Genomic DNA, 21,162 nt, shown 5'->3' on the forward strand with positions numbered 1-21,162 from the left:
GTGATGCAGGAAAATATATTCCTTTACCGACTCCTCTATTCAAAATGGAATGGCAAAAGTAGTGTATGGTTTCACAAAACGTGTTCATGTAAACTGTTGTCTGGTGACGAAATAACCTACAGCTGCATCTATTTAAAGTAACTTTCTGTCCACAGTTTGACACAAAACTACAGTTTACTGAAAGTAGTTGAATTCCAGTTCCTCACCTGACTAATAAAGACTCAAGTGGTCAATTAACAATACTGTACATTTAAGAAGATATCAATGCTTCTATCCCAAATGGCATCCTATTCCCTACATAGTGCACTACTTTTTATCAGAGCACATGGGCCCTGGGACACCTTATCTCAAGCCATGTGCTGTTGTTGCTCTACAGTAGCTTGTTAAGGTATGAAGGCTGATGGCATAGGACACCTCAGAAGTTTTGAAATTCCACACCTTCATTCCACTAACCTTCATGAAGTGCCACAGTGGCACAAAATAACATTTGTTTTTAGATGTATATACATTGTAGGCCTACATTATTTTGTACAATGGCATGTAATCCATACAATGTGACCATATTATATTATGTGAGGTATCAGAAAAAAGAAAATGCATATCTATACATGATTTCTCAGCTTTACTTAATACATTAGGTTACGCATGAGCTTATAACTGAAGATGTTTCCCGTTTGAAATGCTCTACGTTGTTGTTGTGCTTTAAGAACTACACAGCTGTTTTAGCACCTCTGAGAAAGACCTTACCTGAACCACAAACCATTATTATATACTATATTACATACATTTCACATACTTACTGTACCAGTCAAAAGTTTAGACACACCTAAGCATTCAAAGGTTTTTCATTATTTTCTATATAGTAGAGTAACACATATGGAACAATTTAGTAACCAAAAAAGTGTTAAACAAATCAAAATATATTTTATATTTGAGATTCTTCAAAGTAGCCATCCTTTGCCTTGATGACAGCTTTGCACACTCTTGACCTTCTCTCAACCAGCTTAATGAGGTAGTCACCTGGAATGCATAACAATTAACAGGTGTGCCTTGTTAAAAATGAATTTAAGAGACAATCAGTTGTATTATGACAAGGTAGGAAGATAGCTCTATTTGGAAAAAGACCAAGTCCATATTATGGCAAGAACAGCTCAAATAAGCAAAGAGAAATGACAGTCCATCATTATTTTAAGACATGAAGGTCAGTCAATCTGGAAAATTTCAAGAACATTGAAGTTTCTTCAAGTGTAGTCGCAAAAACCATCAAATGCTATGATGAAACTGGCTCTCATTAGGACCACCACAGGAAAGGAAGACCCATAGTTACCTCTGCTGTATAGGATATGTTCATTAGAATTAACTGCACCTCAGATTGCAGCCCAAATAAATGCTTCACAGAGTTCAAGTGACACATCTCAACATCAACAGTTCATAGGAGACTGCTTAAACCATCCTTTGTGGTTGAATTGCTGCAAAGAAACCACTACTAAAGGTCACCAATAATAAGAAGAGACTTGCTTATGCCAAGAAACATGAGCAATGGACATTAGACTGGTGGAAATCTGTCCTTTTGTCTGATGAGTCCAAATTTGAGATTTTTGGTACCAACCACCGTGTCTTTGTGAGACGCAGAGTAGGTGAATTGCTGATGTCCGCATGTGTAGTTCCCACCATGAAGCATGAAGGAGGAGGTGTGATGGTGTGGGGGTGCTCTGCTGGTGACACTGTTGAATTCAAGAAACACTTAACCAGCGTGTCTACCACAGCATTCGATACGCCATCTCATCTGGTTTGCGCTTAGTGGCACTATAATTTGTTTTTCAACAGGACAATGACCCAAATCACACCTCCAGGCTGTGTAAGTGTCACACTCTGATTTGTTTCACCGGTCTTTGTGCTTGTCTCCACCCCCCTTCTGATGTCGCCCATCACCCCATTATCCTGTGTATTTATACCTGTGTTCTCTGTTTGTTGCCAGTTTGTCTTGTCAGGTCTTACCAGCATGCTTTCCCGTCTTCCTTTTTCTGATGTTCTATTTCCTATTTTCCCGGTTCTGACTATTCTGCCTGCCCTGACCCGAGTCTGCCTGCCGTCCTGTACCTGCCTGACTTTGACCTAATTATGAACCTCTGCCTGCCCTGACCCCGAGACTCCCTGCCGTCCTGTACCTGCCTGACTCAGACCTGATCACGAACCCCTGCCTGTCCTCGACCTGCCCTTTGCCTGCCCCATGTTTACAATAAATCATCTGGGAACTGTACTATCTGCCTCCTGTGTCTACATCTGGGTCATATCCTGAGTCGTGATAGTACGAACTGGCCATGACTGACCCAGCAGACTCAGACCAATTCCACAATGCTGTCTCCCAGCAAGGAGCCGCCATTGGAAGACACGAGGAGTTACTGCAATACCTTATGGAGGGACTCCATGGTAGAACGCCATGACCAGGCGTTCGATACATTGCTGGAGCAATTCTGCATATTCCCTACTAGGCAGCAGGCCACACCAGTAATCCCACAGATTCTCAGCAACCCATCCAACAGCGGCGTTTCTTCCCAGCCTACCCCAGTGTCCTGAGAACCCCACGCACATCCTCCGGAGCGCTACGCTGGAGAATCTGGAACCTGCCGTACCTCATAACCTAGCGTACCTCATAACGCTGATGTCCGGGAGGGAGGAGGAGTTTGTGGCGGAAGTACGGAAGGTGTTTGATTCTCCGTTGTCCGGGAGAGAAGCTGCGCGTAAGTTGCTCCAGCTACGTCAAGACTCCCGTAGTGTGGCAGACTACGCAGTGGATTTTCGCACATTGGTGGCTGAGAGTGCCTGGAATCCGGAAGCATTGTTCGACATGTTCCTTCACGGATTATCAGAGATGAGCTCACAGCCTGGAAGCTGCCCATGGACCTTGACTCCCTCATAGCCTTGACCATCTGGATCGATGGGCGGCTACGAGAACGTAGGAAGCTCCTCCGGAGCCCATGCAACTGGGCTGGGCTAAATTGTCTCCGGCTGAGCGCATACGCAGACTTAACACCCAGAGCTGTCTATATTGTGGAGCTACGGGACATTTCTTAGCTAACTGCCCATTAAAAACCCACGCTCATCAAGTAGGTACGAGTACGCTGGTGAGCTGTACGGTGTGTTTCCCATCCTCCATTTCTCGTACATCTCTCCATGCTTCCCTGTTGTGGGGTGACCAGTCCAAGTCTAATCAGGTTTTCATTGACTCTTGGGGCCGACGAGTGCTTTTTAGACGCTACCCTGGTGTTGGAGCTGGGAATCCCCACACAACCCCTCTCGATTCCCTTGGACATCAGAGCTTTGTCGCCCACATTACACAGTAAAAGTGTGCAGTTCCTGCCCATTGAATCCCCTCATGCACCCGTGGTTTTGGGATTCTCCTGGCTCCAGAGGCACAATCCTCTGATCGACTGGTTCTATCGTGGGTTTGAGCCCGTTTTGCCATGCACATTACCTGAAGTCGGCACTGCCTGCCCCGGGAAGTCTTCCTGTGGCTTGGGAGAAGTCCTGAACCTCTCCACCATTCCTGCGGAATACCAGGACCTCCGGGAGGTTTTCAGCAAGGCCCGTGCCACCTCTCCTCTTCCACTTCGGCCCTATGACTGCGCCATCGACCTTCTACTGGGTACTACACCTCCTCGGGGCGACTTTATTCCCTGTCGTGTCCGGAGACCAACGCAACGGAAAGGTATATTGAGGACTCTCTCACTGCTGGGTTTATGCGTCCCTCTTATTCCCCAGGTCCCCCAGGGTTCTTCTTTGTGGAGAAGAAGGACAAGACCCTGCATCCGTGTATCGACTACCGGGGTCTCAATGACATTACGGTTAAAAAACGTTAACTGCTACCACTCATCTCCTCAGCTTTCGAGCCACTCCAGGGAGCAACCATCTTCTCCAAGTTGGTCCTTCGGAATGCATACCAACATGTTTTAAGCAGACCACCATAGTCCCTGTGCCCAAGAAAGCAAAGGTAACCTGCCTAAATGACTACTGACCTGTAGCACTCACGTCTGTAGCCATGAAGTGCTTTGAAAGGCTGGTCATGGCTCACATCAACACCATTATCCCAGAAACCCTAGACTCCAATTTGCATACCACCCTAACAGATCCACAGATGATGCAATCTCTATTGCACTCCACACTGTCCTTTCCCACCTGGACAAAAGGAACACCTATGTGAGAATGGTATTCATTGACCATAGCTCAGCGTTCAACACCATAGTGCCCTCGAAGTTCATCACTAAGCTAAGGACCCTGGAACTAAACACCTCCCTCTGCAACTGGTTCCTAGACTTCCTGACGTGCCGCCCCCAGGTGGTAAGGGTAGGTAACAACACATCCGCCATGCTGATCCTCAACACAGGGGCCCCAGGGGTGCGTGCTCAGTCCCCTCCTGTACTCCCTGTTCACTCATGACTGAACGGCCAGACACGACTCGAACACCGTCGTTAAGTTTGCCGATGACACAACAGTGGTAGGCCTAATCACCGACAATGACAAGACAGCCTATAGAGAGGAGGTCAGGACCTGACCGTGTGGTGCCAGGACAACAACCTCTACCTTAACGTGATCAAGACAAAGGAGGTGATTGTGAACTACAGGAAAAAGAGGACCAAGCACGCCCCCATTGATATCGACGGGGCTATAGTGGAGCAGGTTGAGAGCCTCAAGTTCCTTGGTGTCCACATCACCAACAAACCAACATGGTCCAAGCACACCAATACAGTAGTGAAGAGGGCACGACAAAACCTATTCCTCCTCAGGAGACTGAAAAGATTTGGCATGGATCCTCAGATCCTCAAAGGTTCTACAGCTGCACCATCGAGAGCATCCTGCCTAGTTGCATCATTGCCTGGTATGGCAACTGCTCGGCCTCAGACTGCAAGGCACTAGAGGGTAGTGCGCAAGCCAAGCCTAGGTCCAAGAGGCTTCTAAACAGCTTCTACCCCCAAGCCATAAGACTCCTGAATATCTAATCAAATGGCTACCCAGACTATTTGCATTGCCCCCCCCCCCCCTTTTACACTGCTTGCCATGTGTTATCATCTATGCATAGTCACTTTAATAACTCTACCTACATGTACATATTACCTCAATTACCTCGACAAACCGGTGCCCCCGCTCATTGCCTCTGTACCGGTACCTCCCTGTATATAGTCTCACTATTGTTATTTTACTCCTGCTCTTTAATTACTTGTTACTTTATTTCTTATTCTTATTCATATTTTTTTAACTGCATCGTTGGTTAGGGGCTCGTAAGTAAGCATTTCACTGTAAGGTCTACCTACACCTGTTGTATACGGCGCATGTGGCTAATACAATTTCATTTGATCTGATTTGGATACGAGAAGGGAATGCAAAACTGCTTTTAACACGGCTAGTGGGCACTACGAGTACCTGGTGATTCCTTCCGGACTGACCAACGTTCCCGCAGTGTTCCAGGCCCTGGTCAATTATGTGCTCCGAGACATGTTGAACCGATTTGTGTTTTTTTCCCCTGTATGACCTCATCTATTTCCGGTCAGCTCAAGAGCACATCCTCCATGTCCGACAGGTCCTCTAGCGTCTCCTGGAGAAGCAGCTGTCCATGAAGGTCGGAGAAGTGTGAGTTCCATCGCACCACCATCTCGTTCCTAGGAATCACTGCAGGGAGTGTTCAGATGGAACCTGACTAGTTGAGAGCGGTGGTGTTTTGGCCTCAACCCACGCCCAGAGTGCAACTGCAGCCTTTCCTGGGGTTTGCCAATGACTATCGTCATTTCATCTGGGGTTACAGCACCCTTGCTTCCCCCCTCTCTGCACTCATCTCTCCCAAGGTGCCGTTCATATGGTCTCCTGCAGCTGACCGGGCATTCTCTGACCTCAAACAGCGATTCCCTACAGCCGCCATCTTAATCCATCCGGACCCGTCCCGTCAGTTTGTGGTGGAGGTCAACACCTTAGACGTTTGAGTGGGGGCTGTCCTCTCCCAACGCTCTGCCAAGGATCAGAAGCTGCATCCCTGCACCTTCCTTTCCCATCGCCTTAACCCAGCCGAGAGGAACTACGACGTAGGAAATCGAGAATTTCTTGCCTGCAAGACGGCGTTGGAGGCCCTTTTACTATACCCTCGGACCCCAATATCATTCTCTCTGCTTCCTGTCTAGCGGCTGCTATTTTCTGGGGAATCGAGAGTCTGGTCCGCAAGGCACAGTGTTCCCAGCTAACCGGATGTTTGTCCCGGACTCTGCCCGTGCTCCTGTTCTGGAATGGGTACATTCCTTGAGACTCACCTGTCATCCTGGCTCCCGTCGGACCAAGGACCGACAACGGATTTGGTGGCCCACCATGGTTCCTGATGTTTCTGCATTCATTGCCGCCTGTAGTGTGTGTGCCTAGAACAAGACTCTGCGGCAAGCTACGGCTGGCCTCCTTCAACCACTTCCTGTCCTTTACTGCACCTGGTCCCATATGTCCTTGGTCACGGGCCTCCCGCCGTCTGATGGCAACACCACCATCCTTACGGTGGTGGACCGGTTTTCCATTTTATTCTCCTTCCAAAGTTGCCCTCAGCTAAGGAGACGGCCCAGCTCATGGTGCAGCACGTCTTCCGGAACCATGGACTGCCAGTCGACATGATCTCAGATCGCAGTCCCCAGTTCTTGTGCCAGTTCTGGAAGGCGTTCTGCACCCTTATTGGGTCATCGGCCAGCCTGTCCTCTGGTTTTCATACCCAGTCCAACGGCCAGTCGGAGAGAGCCAATAAGGACCTGGAGACGACTCTTCGCTGCCTCGTCTCCACTAATCCCACCACCTGTCCCGCAAACTGTCCCCCCTATTTGATCAGCCCTTCCCCATCTTCAAGATCCTTAGCCCCTCTGCTGTTCGTCTTCCTTTGCCCCGTACCCTCAGTATACATCCAACTTTTCATGTGTCCAGAATTAAACCTATATCTCACAGCCCTATGTCTCCTGTTTCCTAGTTTTCCCGGTTCTGACTATTCTGCCTGCCCTGACCCCGAGCCTGCCTGCCATCCTGTACCTGCCTGACTCTGATCTAATTACGAACCTCTGCCTGACCTGACCCCGAGCCTGCCTGCCATCCTGTACCTGCCTGGCTCGAACCTAATTACAAACCTCTGCCTGCCCTGACCCCGAGCCTGCCTGCCGTCCTGTACCTGCCTGACTCAGACCTGATCACGAACCCCTGCCTGTCCTCGACCTGCCCTTTGCCTGCCCCATGTTTACAATAAATCACCTGAGAACTGTACTATCTGCCTCCTGTGTCTGCATCTGGGTCATATCCTGAGTCATGAAAGTAAGGGCTATTTGACCAAGAAGGAGAGTGATGTAGTGCTGCATCAGATGACCTGGCCACAATCACCCGACATCAACCCAATTGAGATTGTTTGGGATGAGTTGGACCGCAGAGTGAAGGCAGCCAACAAGTGCTCAGCATACAGTATGTGAGAACTCCTTCAAGTCTGTTGGAAAAGCATTCCAAGTGACTACCTCATGAAGCTGGTTGTGACAATGCTAAGCTGTCATCAAGGCAAAGGGTGGCTACTTTGAAGAGTCTAAAATCTAAAATATATTTTGATGTGTTTAACACTTTTTTGATTACTACATGATTCCATATGTGTTATTTCATAGTTTTGATGTCTTCACTATTTTTCTACAACATAGAAAATAGTAAACATAAAGAAAAACCCTTGAATGAGTAGGTGTGTCCAAACTTTTGTCTGGTACTGTATGTAGTAGCAGACGCTCTAATCCAGAGCAATTTACTGTGTGTGTCCCTAATGGCATCATTCTCTATATAATCCCGTGCACTACATTTGACACACAACTATTATACTCCACCACCAGGCTGAACTGGTACTTGGTCAAATAGACCTGAATGCAAAGTTAACAACATTGTAGACATACTGTACATTTGTACAAAAGACTTCTGTGGACAAAATAGTTTTTAAACAACCGCTGATACGTACTTGCAGAGCAATCAATCACGCTGTGGAATACATTAAGAGGAATTCACAAAAGCTAGAGTGGGATGATGAAGAACATCTCTCTCTCTCTCTCTCTCTCTCTCTCTCTCTTTCTCTCTCTCTCTCTCTCTCTCGTCATCTGTGCAAAATATCCACATAGAACTGTCTCTCTCAGATGCTCGCCACCTCTTTCATCCTTCGTGAGTGAGTCACACTTACCTTAATATACATAGTAAGCACAGACCCATATATACTGAACAAAAATATAAATGCAACATGTAAAGTGTTGGTCCCATGTTTCATAAGCTGAAATAAAAGATCCCAGAAATATTCCATATGCACAAATATCATCCCTGTTTGTGAGCATTTATCCTTTGCCAAGATAATTCATCCACCTGACAGGCAAAACAAGAAGTTGATTAAACAGCATGACACTTACATAGGTGCACCTTGTGCTGGGGACAATAAAAGGCCACTCTAAAATGTGCAGTTGTGTCACACAACACAATACCACAGATGTCTCAAGTTTTGAGGGAGCGTTCAATTGTCATACTGACTGCAAGAATGTCCAGAGCTGTTGCCAGAAAAATTAATGTTCATTTCTCTACCATAAGCCGCCTCCACCGTCGTTTTAGAGAATTTGGCAGTACGTCCAACTGGCCTCACAAACGCAGACCACGTGTAACCACGCCAGCCCAAGACCTCCACATCCAACTTCTTCATCTGAGACCAGCCACCCAGGCAGCTGATGGGACTGAGGAATATTTATATCTGTAATAAAGCCCTTTTGTGGAGAAAAACTCATTCTGATTGGCTGGGCCTGGCTCCCCAGTGGGTGTGCCTATGCCCTCCCAGGCCCACCCATGGCTGTGCCCCTGCCCAGTCATGTGAAATCCATAGATTAGGACATAAGAAATTAATTTCAATTGGTTGATTTCTGTAACTCAGTAAAATTATTGAAATTGTTGCATGTTGCATTTATATATTTTTTCAGTATAGATCAGTCTCATATAGGCCAGTGCCGCAGTCAAAAGTCCATCCTAAATATTAGCCATTAGTACCAAATGTCCATGTAAACACCAACTGCAGCCTCTCTTGTCCTTGATGAGTGTGTTAAACACATTCATTTGATGAACATAGGATGCATCCCAAATGGCACCCTATTTCCTAGATAGTGCACTACAATTGACCAGGGCCAATACTGCGCCTAAACATTAGACCCTACGCTCCTAAACATTAGACCCTACGCTCCTAAACATTAGACCCTACGCTCCTAAACATTAGACCCTACGCTCCTAAACAAGAGACCCTACGCTCCTAAACATTAGACCCTACGCTCCTAAACATTAGATCCTACGCTCCTAAACATTAGACCCTACGCTACTAAACAAGAGACCCTACGCTCCTAAACAGTAGACTCTACGCTCCTAAACATTAGACCCTACGCTCCTAAACATTCGATCCTACGCTCCTAAACAGTAGACTCTGCGCTCCTAAACATTAGACTCTACGCTCCTAAACATTCGATCCTACGCTCCTAAACATTAGACCCTACGCTCCTAAACAGTAGACTCTACGCTCCTAAACATTAGACCCTACGCTCCTAAACATTCGATCCTACGCTCCTAAACAGTAGACTCTGCGCTCCTAAACATTAGACTCTACGCTCCTAAACATTCGATCCTACGCTCCTAAACATTAGACCCTACGCTCCTAAACAGTAGACCCTACGCTCCTAAACAGTAGACCCTACGCTCCTAAACATTAGACTCTACGCTCCTAAACAGTAGATCCTACGCTCCTAAACAGTAGACCCTACGCTCCTAAACAGTAGACCCTACGCTCCTAAACAGTAGACCCTACGCTCCTAAACAGTAGACCCTACGCTCCTAAACAGTAGACCCTACGCTCCTAAACAGTAGACTCTACGCTCCTAAACAGTAGACCCTACGCTCCTAAACAGTAGACCCTACGCTCCTAAACAGTAGACCCTACGCTCCTAAACAGTAGACTCTACGCTCCTAAACAGTAGACCCTACGCTCCTAAACAGTAGACCCTACGCTCCTAAACATTAGACTCTACGCTCCTAAACAGTAGATCCTACGCTCCTAAACAGTAGACCCTACGCTCCTAAACAGTAGACCCTACGCTCCTAAACAGTAGACTCTACGCTCCTAAACAGTAGACCCTACGCTCCTAAACAGTAGACCCTACGCTCCTAAACAGTAGACCCTACGCTCCTAAACAGTAGACTCTACGCTCCTAAACAGTAGACTCTACGCTCCTAAACAGTAGACCCTACGCTCCTAAACAGTAGACCCTACGCTCCTAAACAGTAGACCCTACGCTCCTAAACATTAGACCCTACGCTCCTAAACAAGAGACCCTACGCTCCTAAACATTAGACCCTACGCTCCTAAACATTAGATCCTACGCTCCTAAACATTAGACCCTACGCTACTAAACAAGAGACCCTACGCTCCTAAACAGTAGACTCTACGCTCCTAAACATTAGACCCTACGCTCCTAAACATTCGATCCTACGCTCCTAAACAGTAGACTCTGCGCTCCTAAACATTAGACTCTACGCTCCTAAACATTCGATCCTACGCTCCTAAACATTAGACCCTACGCTCCTAAACAGTAGACTCTACGCTCCTAAACATTAGACCCTACGCTCCTAAACATTCGATCCTACGCTCCTAAACAGTAGACTCTGCGCTCCTAAACATTAGACTCTACGCTCCTAAACATTCGATCCTACGCTCCTAAACATTAGACCCTACGCTCCTAAACAGTAGACCCTACGCTCCTAAACAGTAGACCCTACGCTCCTAAACATTAGACTCTACGCTCCTAAACAGTAGATCCTACGCTCCTAAACAGTAGACCCTACGCTCCTAAACAGTAGACCCTACGCTCCTAAACAGTAGACTCTACGCTCCTAAACAGTAGACCCTACGCTCCTAAACAGTAGACCCTACGCTCCTAAACAGTAGACCCTACGCTCCTAAACAGTAGACTCTACGCTCCTAAACAGTAGACCCTACGCTCCTAAACAGTAGACCCTACGCTCCTAAACATTAGACTCTACGCTCCTAAACAGTAGATCCTACGCTCCTAAACAGTAGACCCTACGCTCCTAAACAGTAGACCCTACGCTCCTAAACAGTAGACTCTACGCTCCTAAACAGTAGACCCTACGCTCCTAAACAGTAGACCCTACGCTCCTAAACAGTAGACCCTACGCTCCTAAACAGTAGACTCTACTCTCCTAAACAGTAGACACTACGCTCCTAAACAGTAGACCCTACGCTCCTAAACAGTAGACCCTACGCTCCTAAACAGTAGACCCTACGCTCCTAAACAGTAGACTCTACGCTCCTAAACAGTAGACCCTACGCTCCTAAACAGTAGACCCTACGCTCCTAAACAGTAGACTCTACGCTCCTAAACAGTAGGCCCTACGCTCCTAAACAGTAGACTCTACGCTCCTAAACAGTAGACCCTACGCTCCTAAACAGTAGACCCTACGCTCCTAAACAGTATGAACACCAGTAGATTATGTTGAATAGGATATAGGAGCCAGGGAATAACATCCTGGAGTACTTGTCGATGGTGTGTGTATTCTGGATAATATTGAGGGCCCTGATGCCTTTCTTCTTGGTTGTCGTTGACTCGCTGCTGGCAGACAGGTGGACCACTGTATGTTCTCCAGGAGGCTGCTTCTCAGTCATCATGTCGCGGGGCATATCCATGTCCTCCTCGGGCCCCATAGTTCCTGAGGTGTAGCCGGCCAGGCTGTTAGTGTCCGCCTCGCTGTAGGTCCCGTCTAATAGCATGGTCCTGGTCTGGGACATGCCACAGGTGCAGGGCAGCGACTGCAGGTCAGGAGAGAAGGTGAAAAAGACAGAGGTTGTGCCAGGGAAAATGGAACTAAACTAACTTGAGATGCAAGCCTGTAATTTGAACTTTTGAATTCATGTCAATGAGAGATTTGATAAAAAATGAATGTGTTGGCATACGTTAGATTTGGCCATAGAAGAGACAAGGAAGTATAAGCGTCAGAAGTGTCTGTTAATCCAACCAAACTGCATGAAATGAAGAGCAAACTGTATTCTCAAGAGATATTGCGATTTTGTCTTGGAAAAAGGTTTTAGACACACAGTACTGTGGTAGCAATTTATTACCTGTGACCTGGCCCTTTCCCTCATCTCGTCTCTCATCTTGCGTTCCCTGCGGTCCTGTGCAGTGGACAAGTAGTTGACAGCAGCGTACTCCAGGACAGACAGGAAGACAAACACGAAGCTGACCCACAGGTAGATGTCCACTGCTTTGATGTAGGATACTCTGGGCATGGAGGCGTTGACTCCAGTGATGATGGTGGACATGGTGAGCACTGTAGTGATACCTGCAAGGAAATAACAAGAGTTCAAGACTGCTCTCTTCTGTATTCTTTTCCAAGAAGACAGTCAGACCCTGTCGAAGAATCAAACTATCTTTAAATATGTTTACTTTCATCATCCACCAGCACTTTAAAAAGGTCTGACAGAGATGGCTTTATTGTTCCAACCTCTGAAATAAAAATGTAATAACTGAAAAACGACAGAAAGCCTGACATCTGGCAATGAGGGGATTAAGCAGCACTAGAAACAGCATTAACTGTACCACTTCTGAATATTGATCTTCCATAGTAGCGCTAGCATCTTACCCAGGGAGACACGAGCTGGGACGGCCCTGCGGTCGATCCAGAAGGACACCCAAGACAGCATAACCATGAGGGTAGCCGGGAAGTAGGTCTGAAGCAGGAAGAAGAAGATGTGTCTCCGCAGGGTGAAGTTGATGTACAGACGGTTGTACCAGCCTGTACATGAGGAGGAACACAATGGGTAGGTATGGATCAATAATAATATCACTGGTAGGTTTGAAAAATGCTGGTAGCATTCCAAAAATTCCCAGGTTTTTCAGAAATTTTGGTTGAAGGATTCCAGGTTTTCTGCTTATTCCAACCAAGGATTTCTGAAAAACCAGAGAATTTTTGCAAAGTTACCAGATTTTTTCTGGGAATGTGTGATTCTCACATGGTTATGGTGATTATTACCAGTACTGCTGTAGAAGGCCAGCCGAGATGTGGTGTGGAACTTCTGGATGAGGAACTGAGACAAGGAGATACGGTCATCCGTACTCAAGGACTCATCCCCACTCTTCCAGTACAGCATCAGGTCCTCATCCGTATATGCATCTGGGGGGTACAACCAACATTAGAGATACAAGTGGTGCCTGTGTGGGCCAGAGTTCAATCCCTGTCTTTCTGACATCCCCCACTGGTTGAATCAATGATGTTTTCAATGAAATTGACATCTGTGGGTCTCTACTCTTTGCCTGTCTACTCATCTAATTATTCAAAGCTTAAAAACATTTAGATTTTCTCAATAATACTGTTCTGTTTGTGTATACTGTAGACGAAAAAAATACTAAATAGTATGCCCTGACATATTTTCTAAAGGTCAATGAAGATTTTCAATGAAACTCTGAAAGTTAGCCTACTCACAGCTCTCTAGCTCCAGGGAGCAGGACTGGGTGTCCAAAGGGAAGCGGCTGAAGTCCATGTTACAGGCTGCTGTCACTGTCACCCTGTACAGTAAGGACAACACAGATCCATGATGTGACATCGACAACTTTACGATTCCTCCATGAGCCTTATACAACACATAACATTACGTTCTTGTAGATATTATAGGCTCTTTTTGCCTTCTGAAATAAATAAATAGCATCAAAGAACTTGGAAAATCTCATTTTTTGGAGTGCGGTCTCGCTACACTGGATCACATGTTCACAACACCAAATACATTTGGTCCATTATGTTGTCCTTACTGTTCCACACACACCAATTCAAAACTTCAACACGGACTATAACTGTATGTAGTAGACGATGTGAAAAAAAAACTGTCATGAATAACAATGAGCATGTTCTCAAGCCATTAAAACACAATTTGTGCATCTATAGTCTGGTGAATGACTTTGAGCAGCATAAAAGACCAAACTATCTGGCATTAAACAACAACTTAGTAGTACCTTCACATTTTGGCCTAGTTTTCAAAAACAGGTAAAAAAAAAAAAAAAAAAACATCACCAGCCAGAAGCACATTTCTAATTTTAACTAACAACAGGAGCAAAATGCAAATGTGTCTTCTTGTCTAGGTGTCAACATACCTACATCCTGCACAGGAGCATGTTATGTTTAGTATAAAAAGTTAGGATACTATTAATATTCCAAACTGAATACATTTAAAATTCTTAAGTCAACAGCTAAGTACATCATTCCAAGTATTGACAATATGAGCAGTCAATCACTTTGGAGCAGCGTGTGTAGGTTTTTGTTTCAGCCCAGCACTAGCACCAGTCAATTTAGAAAGTTCATTCAAATCTGAATTGATCCCAACCCTGCATGACAAAGAATGACCTGCACAATGTCCCCAGTAAGGTTGCAAAAATGCCTAGATTTTCCAGAAAACCTGGTTGGAGGATTCTGGATTTCCTGCTACCTCTGATTCAGGGAATCTTCCAACCAGGATTTCTTGAAAACAAGGGAATTTTGGAAAAGTGACTGGAATTTTGCAACCCTAGTCCCCAAAGCATCCCAGCTCCACCTCAGGCTGTACAGAACGTGTCCGTCGGGAAAGACCCTGAGCATGATGTTGACTGTGGTGGTGTCATGGATGAAGGATCTCTTGGAGTGGACGAAGAACACATCGGGCACCCAGATCTTCTTGACCAGACGCCCGTCAAATGTCATGCTCTTATTGGTGGAGCTGGTGAAGGACAGACGCTCGTCCTTCCAATAGTGTCTCAGGTACAGGGTCATGGTGAAGTCCTATTGGAGGAGAGGAGAGGAAGGGAAGGGTTTAATGTCTAACTAGCGTGTGGATGACCGGAAAATGGAAACAGGACAGTAACTATACCCAGTGAATCATCATATTCTAGGATAGTAACTATGTCCAGTGAACCATCATACTCTAGGATAGTAACTACACCCAGTGAATCATCATACTCCAGGATAGTAACTACACCCAGTGAATCATCATACTCTAGCATAGTAACTATGTCCAGTGAACCATCATACTCTAGCATAGTAACTACACCCAGTAAATCATCATATTCTAGCATAGTAACTACACCCAGTGAATCATCATACTCTAGCATAGTAACTACACCCAGTGAATCATCATACTCTAGCATAGTAACTACACCCAGTGAATCATCATACTCTAGGATAGTAACTACACCCAGTGAATCATCATGAATCATCATACTCTATGATAGTAACTACACCCAGTGAATCATCATACTCTAGCATAGTAACTACACCCAGTGAATCATCATACTCTAGCATAGTAACTACACCCAGTGAATCATCATACTCTAGGATAGTAACTACACCCAGTGAATCATCATACTCTAGGATAGTAACTAGACCCAGTGAATCATCATACTCTAGCTTAGTAACTATACCCAGTGAATCATCATATTCTAGCATAGTAACTAAACCCAGTGAATCATCATACTCTAGCATAGTCACTATACCCAGTGAATCATCATACTCTAGGATAGTAACTACACCCAGTGAATCATCATACTCTAGCATAGTAACTATACCCAGTGAATCATCATACTCTAAGATAGTAACTACACCCAGTGAATCATCATACTCTAGGATAGTAACTACACCCAGTGAATCATCATACTCTAGCATAGTAACTACATCCAGTGAATCATCATACTCTAGCATAGTAACTACACCCAGTGAATCATCATACTCTAGGATAGTAACTATGTCCAGTGAATCATCATATTCTAGGATAGTAACTACACCCAGTGAATCATCATATTCTAGCATAGTAACTACACCCAGTGAATCATCATACTCTATGATAGTAACTACACCCAGTGAATCATCATACTCTATGATAGTAACTACACCCAGTGAATCATCATACTCTAGGATAGTAACTAAACCCAGTGAATCATCATACTCTAGCATAGTAACTATGTCCAGTGAATCATCATACTCTAGGATAGTAACTACACCCAGTGAATCATCATACTCTAAGATAGTAACTACACCCAGTGAATCATCATACTCTAGCATAGTAACTACACCCAGTGAATCATCATACTCTAGGATAGTAACTATGTCCAGTGAATCATCATACTCTAGGATAGTAACTATGTCCAGTGAATCATCATACTCTAAGATAGTAACTATGTCCAGTGAATCATCATACTCTAGCATAGTAACTACACCCAGTGAATCATCATACTCTAGGATAGTAACTACACCCAGTGAATCATCATACTATAGGATAGTAACTAGACCCAGTGAATCATCATACTCTAGCTTAGTAACTATACCCAGTGAATCATCATATTCTAGCATAGTAACTAAACCCAGTGAATCATCATACTCTAGCATAGTCACTATACCCAGTGAATCATCATACTCTAGGATAGTAACTACACCCAGTGAATCATCATACTCTAGCATAGTAACTATACCCAGTGAATCATCATACTCTAAGATAGTAACTACACCCAGTGAATCATCATACTCTAGGATAGTAACTACACCCAGTGAATCATCATACTCTAGCATAGTAACTACACCCAGTGAATCATCATACTCTAGCATAGTAACTACACCCAGTGAATCATCATACTCTAGGATAGTAACTATGTCCAGTGAATCATCATATTCTAGGATAGTAACTACACCCAGTGAATCATCATATTCTAGCATAGTAACTACACCCAGTGAATCATCATACTCTATGATAGTAACTACACCCAGTGAATCATCATACTCTATGATAGTAACTACACCCAGTGAATCATCATACTCTAGGATAGTAACTAAACCCAGTGAATCATCATACTCTAGCATAGTAACTATGTCCAGTGAATCATCATACTCTAGGATAGTAACTACACCCAGTGAATCATCATACTCTAAGATAGTAACTACACCCAGTGAATCATCATACTCTAGCATAGTAACTACACCCAGTGAATCATCATACTCTAGGATAGTAACTATGTCCAGTGAATCATCATACTCTAGGATAGTAACTATGTCCAGTGAATCATCATACTCTAAGATAGTAACTATGTCCAGTGAATCATCATACTCAAGCATAGTAACTATGCTACTGAGGACATTTGGGGTTGAGTTATCCAATGAGTGAATTATACCCAGAAAATAAAGCTATGACTTTGCAAAAAGTACTATATTATATAAATGCAAGTCTTAAACCCAGCTGTCAGAGCTTATAGAACTTTGGGTTCAAATCCTGTTGGGGCTGAAATTAAGTGTAGGCTGAAAGTCAACGGACAGAGCAGATAAGTTCAGGCCAGTATCTTTGATTTCTCTGCAACCTCTCACACCTCTGGGGTTGAGCTCTACTACAAAGAAACTGAAACCTTATCCTTCTCCTCCTCCACTTACGCCTCCTCCTCTGCCTCTTCCTCCTCCTCCTCTGCCTTTTCCTCCTCCTTCTTCACTTACGCCTCCTCCTCCTCTGCCTCTTCCTCCTCCTCCTCTGCCTCCTTCTCCTCTGCCTCCTCCTCCTCCTTCTCCACTTACGCCTCCTCCTCCTCTGCCTCTTCCTCCTCCTCCTCTGCCTCTTCCTCCTCCTCCTCTGCCTCTTCCTCCTCCTCCTCTGCCTCTTCCTCCTCCTTCTCCACTTACGCCTACTCCTCCTCTGCATCTTCCTCCTCCTCCTCTGCCTCTTCCTCCTCCTCCTCTGCCTCTTCCTCCTCCTTTGCCTCTTCCTCCTCCTCCTCCCCTTATGCCTTCTCCTCCTCCACTTACGCCTCCTCCTCAGCCTACTCCTCCTCCCCTCCTACTACCCCTCCTCCTCCTCCTCCTCCTCCTCCACTTACGCCTCCTCCTCTGCCTCCTCCTCTCCATTTCCATCCACTCCTACAACCCTCCTACTTCTAGTCCTCCTGCCCTTACGCCTCCTCCTCCACTTACGCCTTCTCCTCCTCCTCCTCCCCACCTCTACCCACTCCTACTACCCCTCCTCCACTTACGCCTCCTCCTCCCCTGCCTCCTTTTACTCCTCCTCCCATTACGCCTTCTCCTCCTCCACTTACACCTCTTCCTCCACACCTCCACCCCCTCCTACTACCCCTCCTCCTCCTCTTCCTCTAACCCCCTCTTTCAGCCCACTCTCATTATATAATAATAGCAACAGTTGGGAGTACCCATCATTATGATGCCCATCTGCATGGTCAATAACGACTATCAATATGTTACAGTCTGTTAGATCTCAAGGGATTTAGCTAGCACAAAAATACTCCAACAAACCGTGTCAATTTGGATACAGGAAATAATGACTTAAATGTTAATGATGTGGTGATTTTACTCTCACAAAATTTCCACAATGCGGAGTTGAAGCTGTTGCGTCATAACTTCAGAGTACAGAAATGGGATAGCTTCAACCTACCATGTCTACTTCTGAGATGCTATCCAGGCTCTCCACCTGTACGTCCACTCCGACTGGGATAGCAGGGCCTGGGAAACAAAAAGAAAGAAACCACAGAAAAAAATGATTTGAACAAACTACAGCATATTGATATACAACATACAGAAACACGTATGAAGACTATGGGACAAAAAGTGTTGGTTTTAACAATGAACAAGCATTTTGATCCACTTCCAATGTTCTCCAAGTTGCTATATTTCCTCTTCTCTTTAGTTAGCTCCTCAAGTCATGCACCTTGGTTTTGGAGCGAGGCAGCGTCTGTGTTCATTTTGCTTTAAACAAACTAAAGTATGCCAGTATCAGGTGGCTCATAGACTGCGACACCTAGTTACAGCTTCTGTACCGTATTTAAAGTATCAGGTGGCTCATAGACTGTGACACCTAGTTACAGCGGATGTACCGTATTTAAAGTATCAGGTGGCTCATAGACTGCGACACCTAGTTACAGCTTCTGTACCGTATTTAAAGTATCAGGTGGCTCATAGACTGCGACACCTAGTTACAGCGGATGTACCGTATTTAAAGTATCAGGTGGCTCATAGACTGCGACACCTAGTTACAGCGGATGTACCGTATTTAAAGTATCAGGTGGCTCATAGACTGCGACACCTAGTTACAGCGGATGTACCGTATTTAAAGTATCAGGTGGCTCATAGACTGCGACACCTAGTTACAGCTTCTGTACCGTATTTAAAGTATCAGGTGGCTCATAGACTGTGACACCTAGTTACAGCTTCTGTACCGTATTTAAAGTATCAGGTGGCTCATAGACTGCGACACCTAGTTACAGCTTCTGTACCGTATTTAAAGTATCAGGTGGCTCATAGACTGCGACACCTAGTTACAGCGGATGTACCGTATTTAAAGTATCAGGTGGCTCATAGACTGCGACACCTAGTTACAGCGGATGTACCGTATTTAAAGTATCAGGTGGCTCATAGACTGCGACACCTAGTTACAGCGGATGTACCGTATTTAAAGTATCAGGTGGCTCATAGACTGCGACACCTAGTTACAGCTTCTGTACCGTATTTAAAGTATCAGGTGGCTCATAGACTGCGACACCTAGTTACAGCGGATGTACCGTATTTAAAGTATCAGGTGGCTCATAGACTGTGACACCTAGTTACAGCTTCTGTACCGTATTTAAAGTATCAGGTGGCTCATAGACTGTGACACCTAGTTACAGCTTCTGTACAGTATTTAAAGTATCAGGTGGCTCATAGACTGCAACACCTAGTTACAGCGGATGTACCGTATTTAAAGTATCAGGTGGCTCATAGACTGCGACACCTAGTTACAGCTTCTGTACCGTATTTAAAGTATCAGGTGGCTCATAGACTGCGACACCTAGTTACAGCGGATGTACCGTATTTAAAGTATCAGGTGGCTCATAGACTGCGACACCTAGTTACAGCTTCTGTACCGTATTTAAAGTATCAGGTGGCTCATAGACTGTGACACCTAGTTACAGCGGATGTACCGTATTTAAAGTATCAGGTGGCTCATAGACTGCGACACCTAGTTACAGCGGATGTACCGTATTTAAAGTATCAGGTGGCTCATAGACTGCGACACCTAGTTACAGCGGATGTACCGTATTTAAAGTATCAGGTGGCTCATAGACTGTGACACCTAGTTACAGCGGATGTACCGTATTTAAAGTATCAGGTGGCTCATAGACTGTGACACCTAGTTACAGCGGATGTACCGTATTTAAAGTATCAGGTGGCTCATAGACTGTGACACCTAGTTACAGCTTCTGTACAGTATTTAAAGTATCAGGTGGCTCATAGACTGCGACACCTAGTTACAGCGGATGTACCGTATTTAAAGTATCAGGTGGCTCATAGACTGTGACACCTAGTTACAGCTTCTGTACCGTATTTAAAGTATCAGGTGGCTCATAGACTGCGACACCTAGTTACAGCTTCTGTACCGTATTTAAAGTATCAGGTGGCTCATAGACTGCGACACCTAGTTACAGCGGATGTACCGTATTTAAAGTATCAGGTGGCTCATAGACTGTGACACCTAGTTACAGCTTCTGTACCGTATTTAAAGTATCAGGTGGCTCATAGACTGCGACAACTAGTTACAGCGGATGTACCGTATTTAAAGTATCAGGTGGCTCATAGACTGCGACACCTAGTTACAGCGGATGTACCATATTTAAAGTATCAGGTGGCTCATAGACTGCGACACCTAGTTACAGCTTCTGTACCGTATTTAAAGTATCAGGTGGCTCATAGACTGCGACACCTAGTTACAGCGGATGTACCGTATTTAAAGTATCAGGTGGCTCATAGACTGCGACACCTAGTTACAGCGGATGTACCGTATTTAAAGTATCAGGTGGCTCATAGACTGCGACACCTAGTTACAGCTTCTGTACCGTATTTAAAGTATCAGGTGGCTCATAGACTGCGACACCTAGTTACAGCGGATGTACCGTATTTAAAGTATCAGGTGGCTCATAGACTGCGACACCTAGTTACAGCGGATGTACCGTATTTAAAGTATCAGGTGGCTCATAGACTGCGACACCTAGTTACAGCTTCTGTACCGTATTTAAAGTATCAGGTGGCTCATAGACTGCGACACCTAGTTACAGCGGATGTACCGTA

General features: G+C 45.2%; 1 protein-coding gene across 1 annotated transcript in view; it reads right to left on the reverse strand.

Annotated features, from left to right (window-relative positions):
• Window positions 1-10,752: 10,752 nt before the first annotated feature.
• The window catches only part of LOC110505815 (gamma-aminobutyric acid receptor subunit rho-2-like), a 39,547-nt gene continuing 29,137 nt past the window's right edge, over window positions 10,753-21,162 (reverse strand). The window contains exons 3-9 of the mRNA XM_021585269.3: window positions 18,497-18,564; window positions 14,639-14,862; window positions 13,540-13,622; window positions 13,090-13,230; window positions 12,700-12,852; window positions 12,179-12,399; window positions 10,753-11,869 (exon numbers count right to left, since the gene is read on the reverse strand). Coding sequence (XP_021440944.2) covers window positions 11,519-11,869; window positions 12,179-12,399; window positions 12,700-12,852; window positions 13,090-13,230; window positions 13,540-13,622; window positions 14,639-14,862; window positions 18,497-18,564 — 1,241 coding nt within the window. The 3' untranslated portion in view covers window positions 10,753-11,518. The remainder of the gene's footprint in view (window positions 11,870-12,178; window positions 12,400-12,699; window positions 12,853-13,089; window positions 13,231-13,539; window positions 13,623-14,638; window positions 14,863-18,496; window positions 18,565-21,162) is intronic.

This window comes from Oncorhynchus mykiss, chromosome 25 (assembly GCF_057628025.1).
Source record: "Oncorhynchus mykiss isolate SJ-2025 chromosome 25, ASM5762802v1, whole genome shotgun sequence".
In the NCBI taxonomy this organism is placed as follows: Eukaryota; Metazoa; Chordata; class Actinopteri; order Salmoniformes; family Salmonidae; genus Oncorhynchus; species Oncorhynchus mykiss.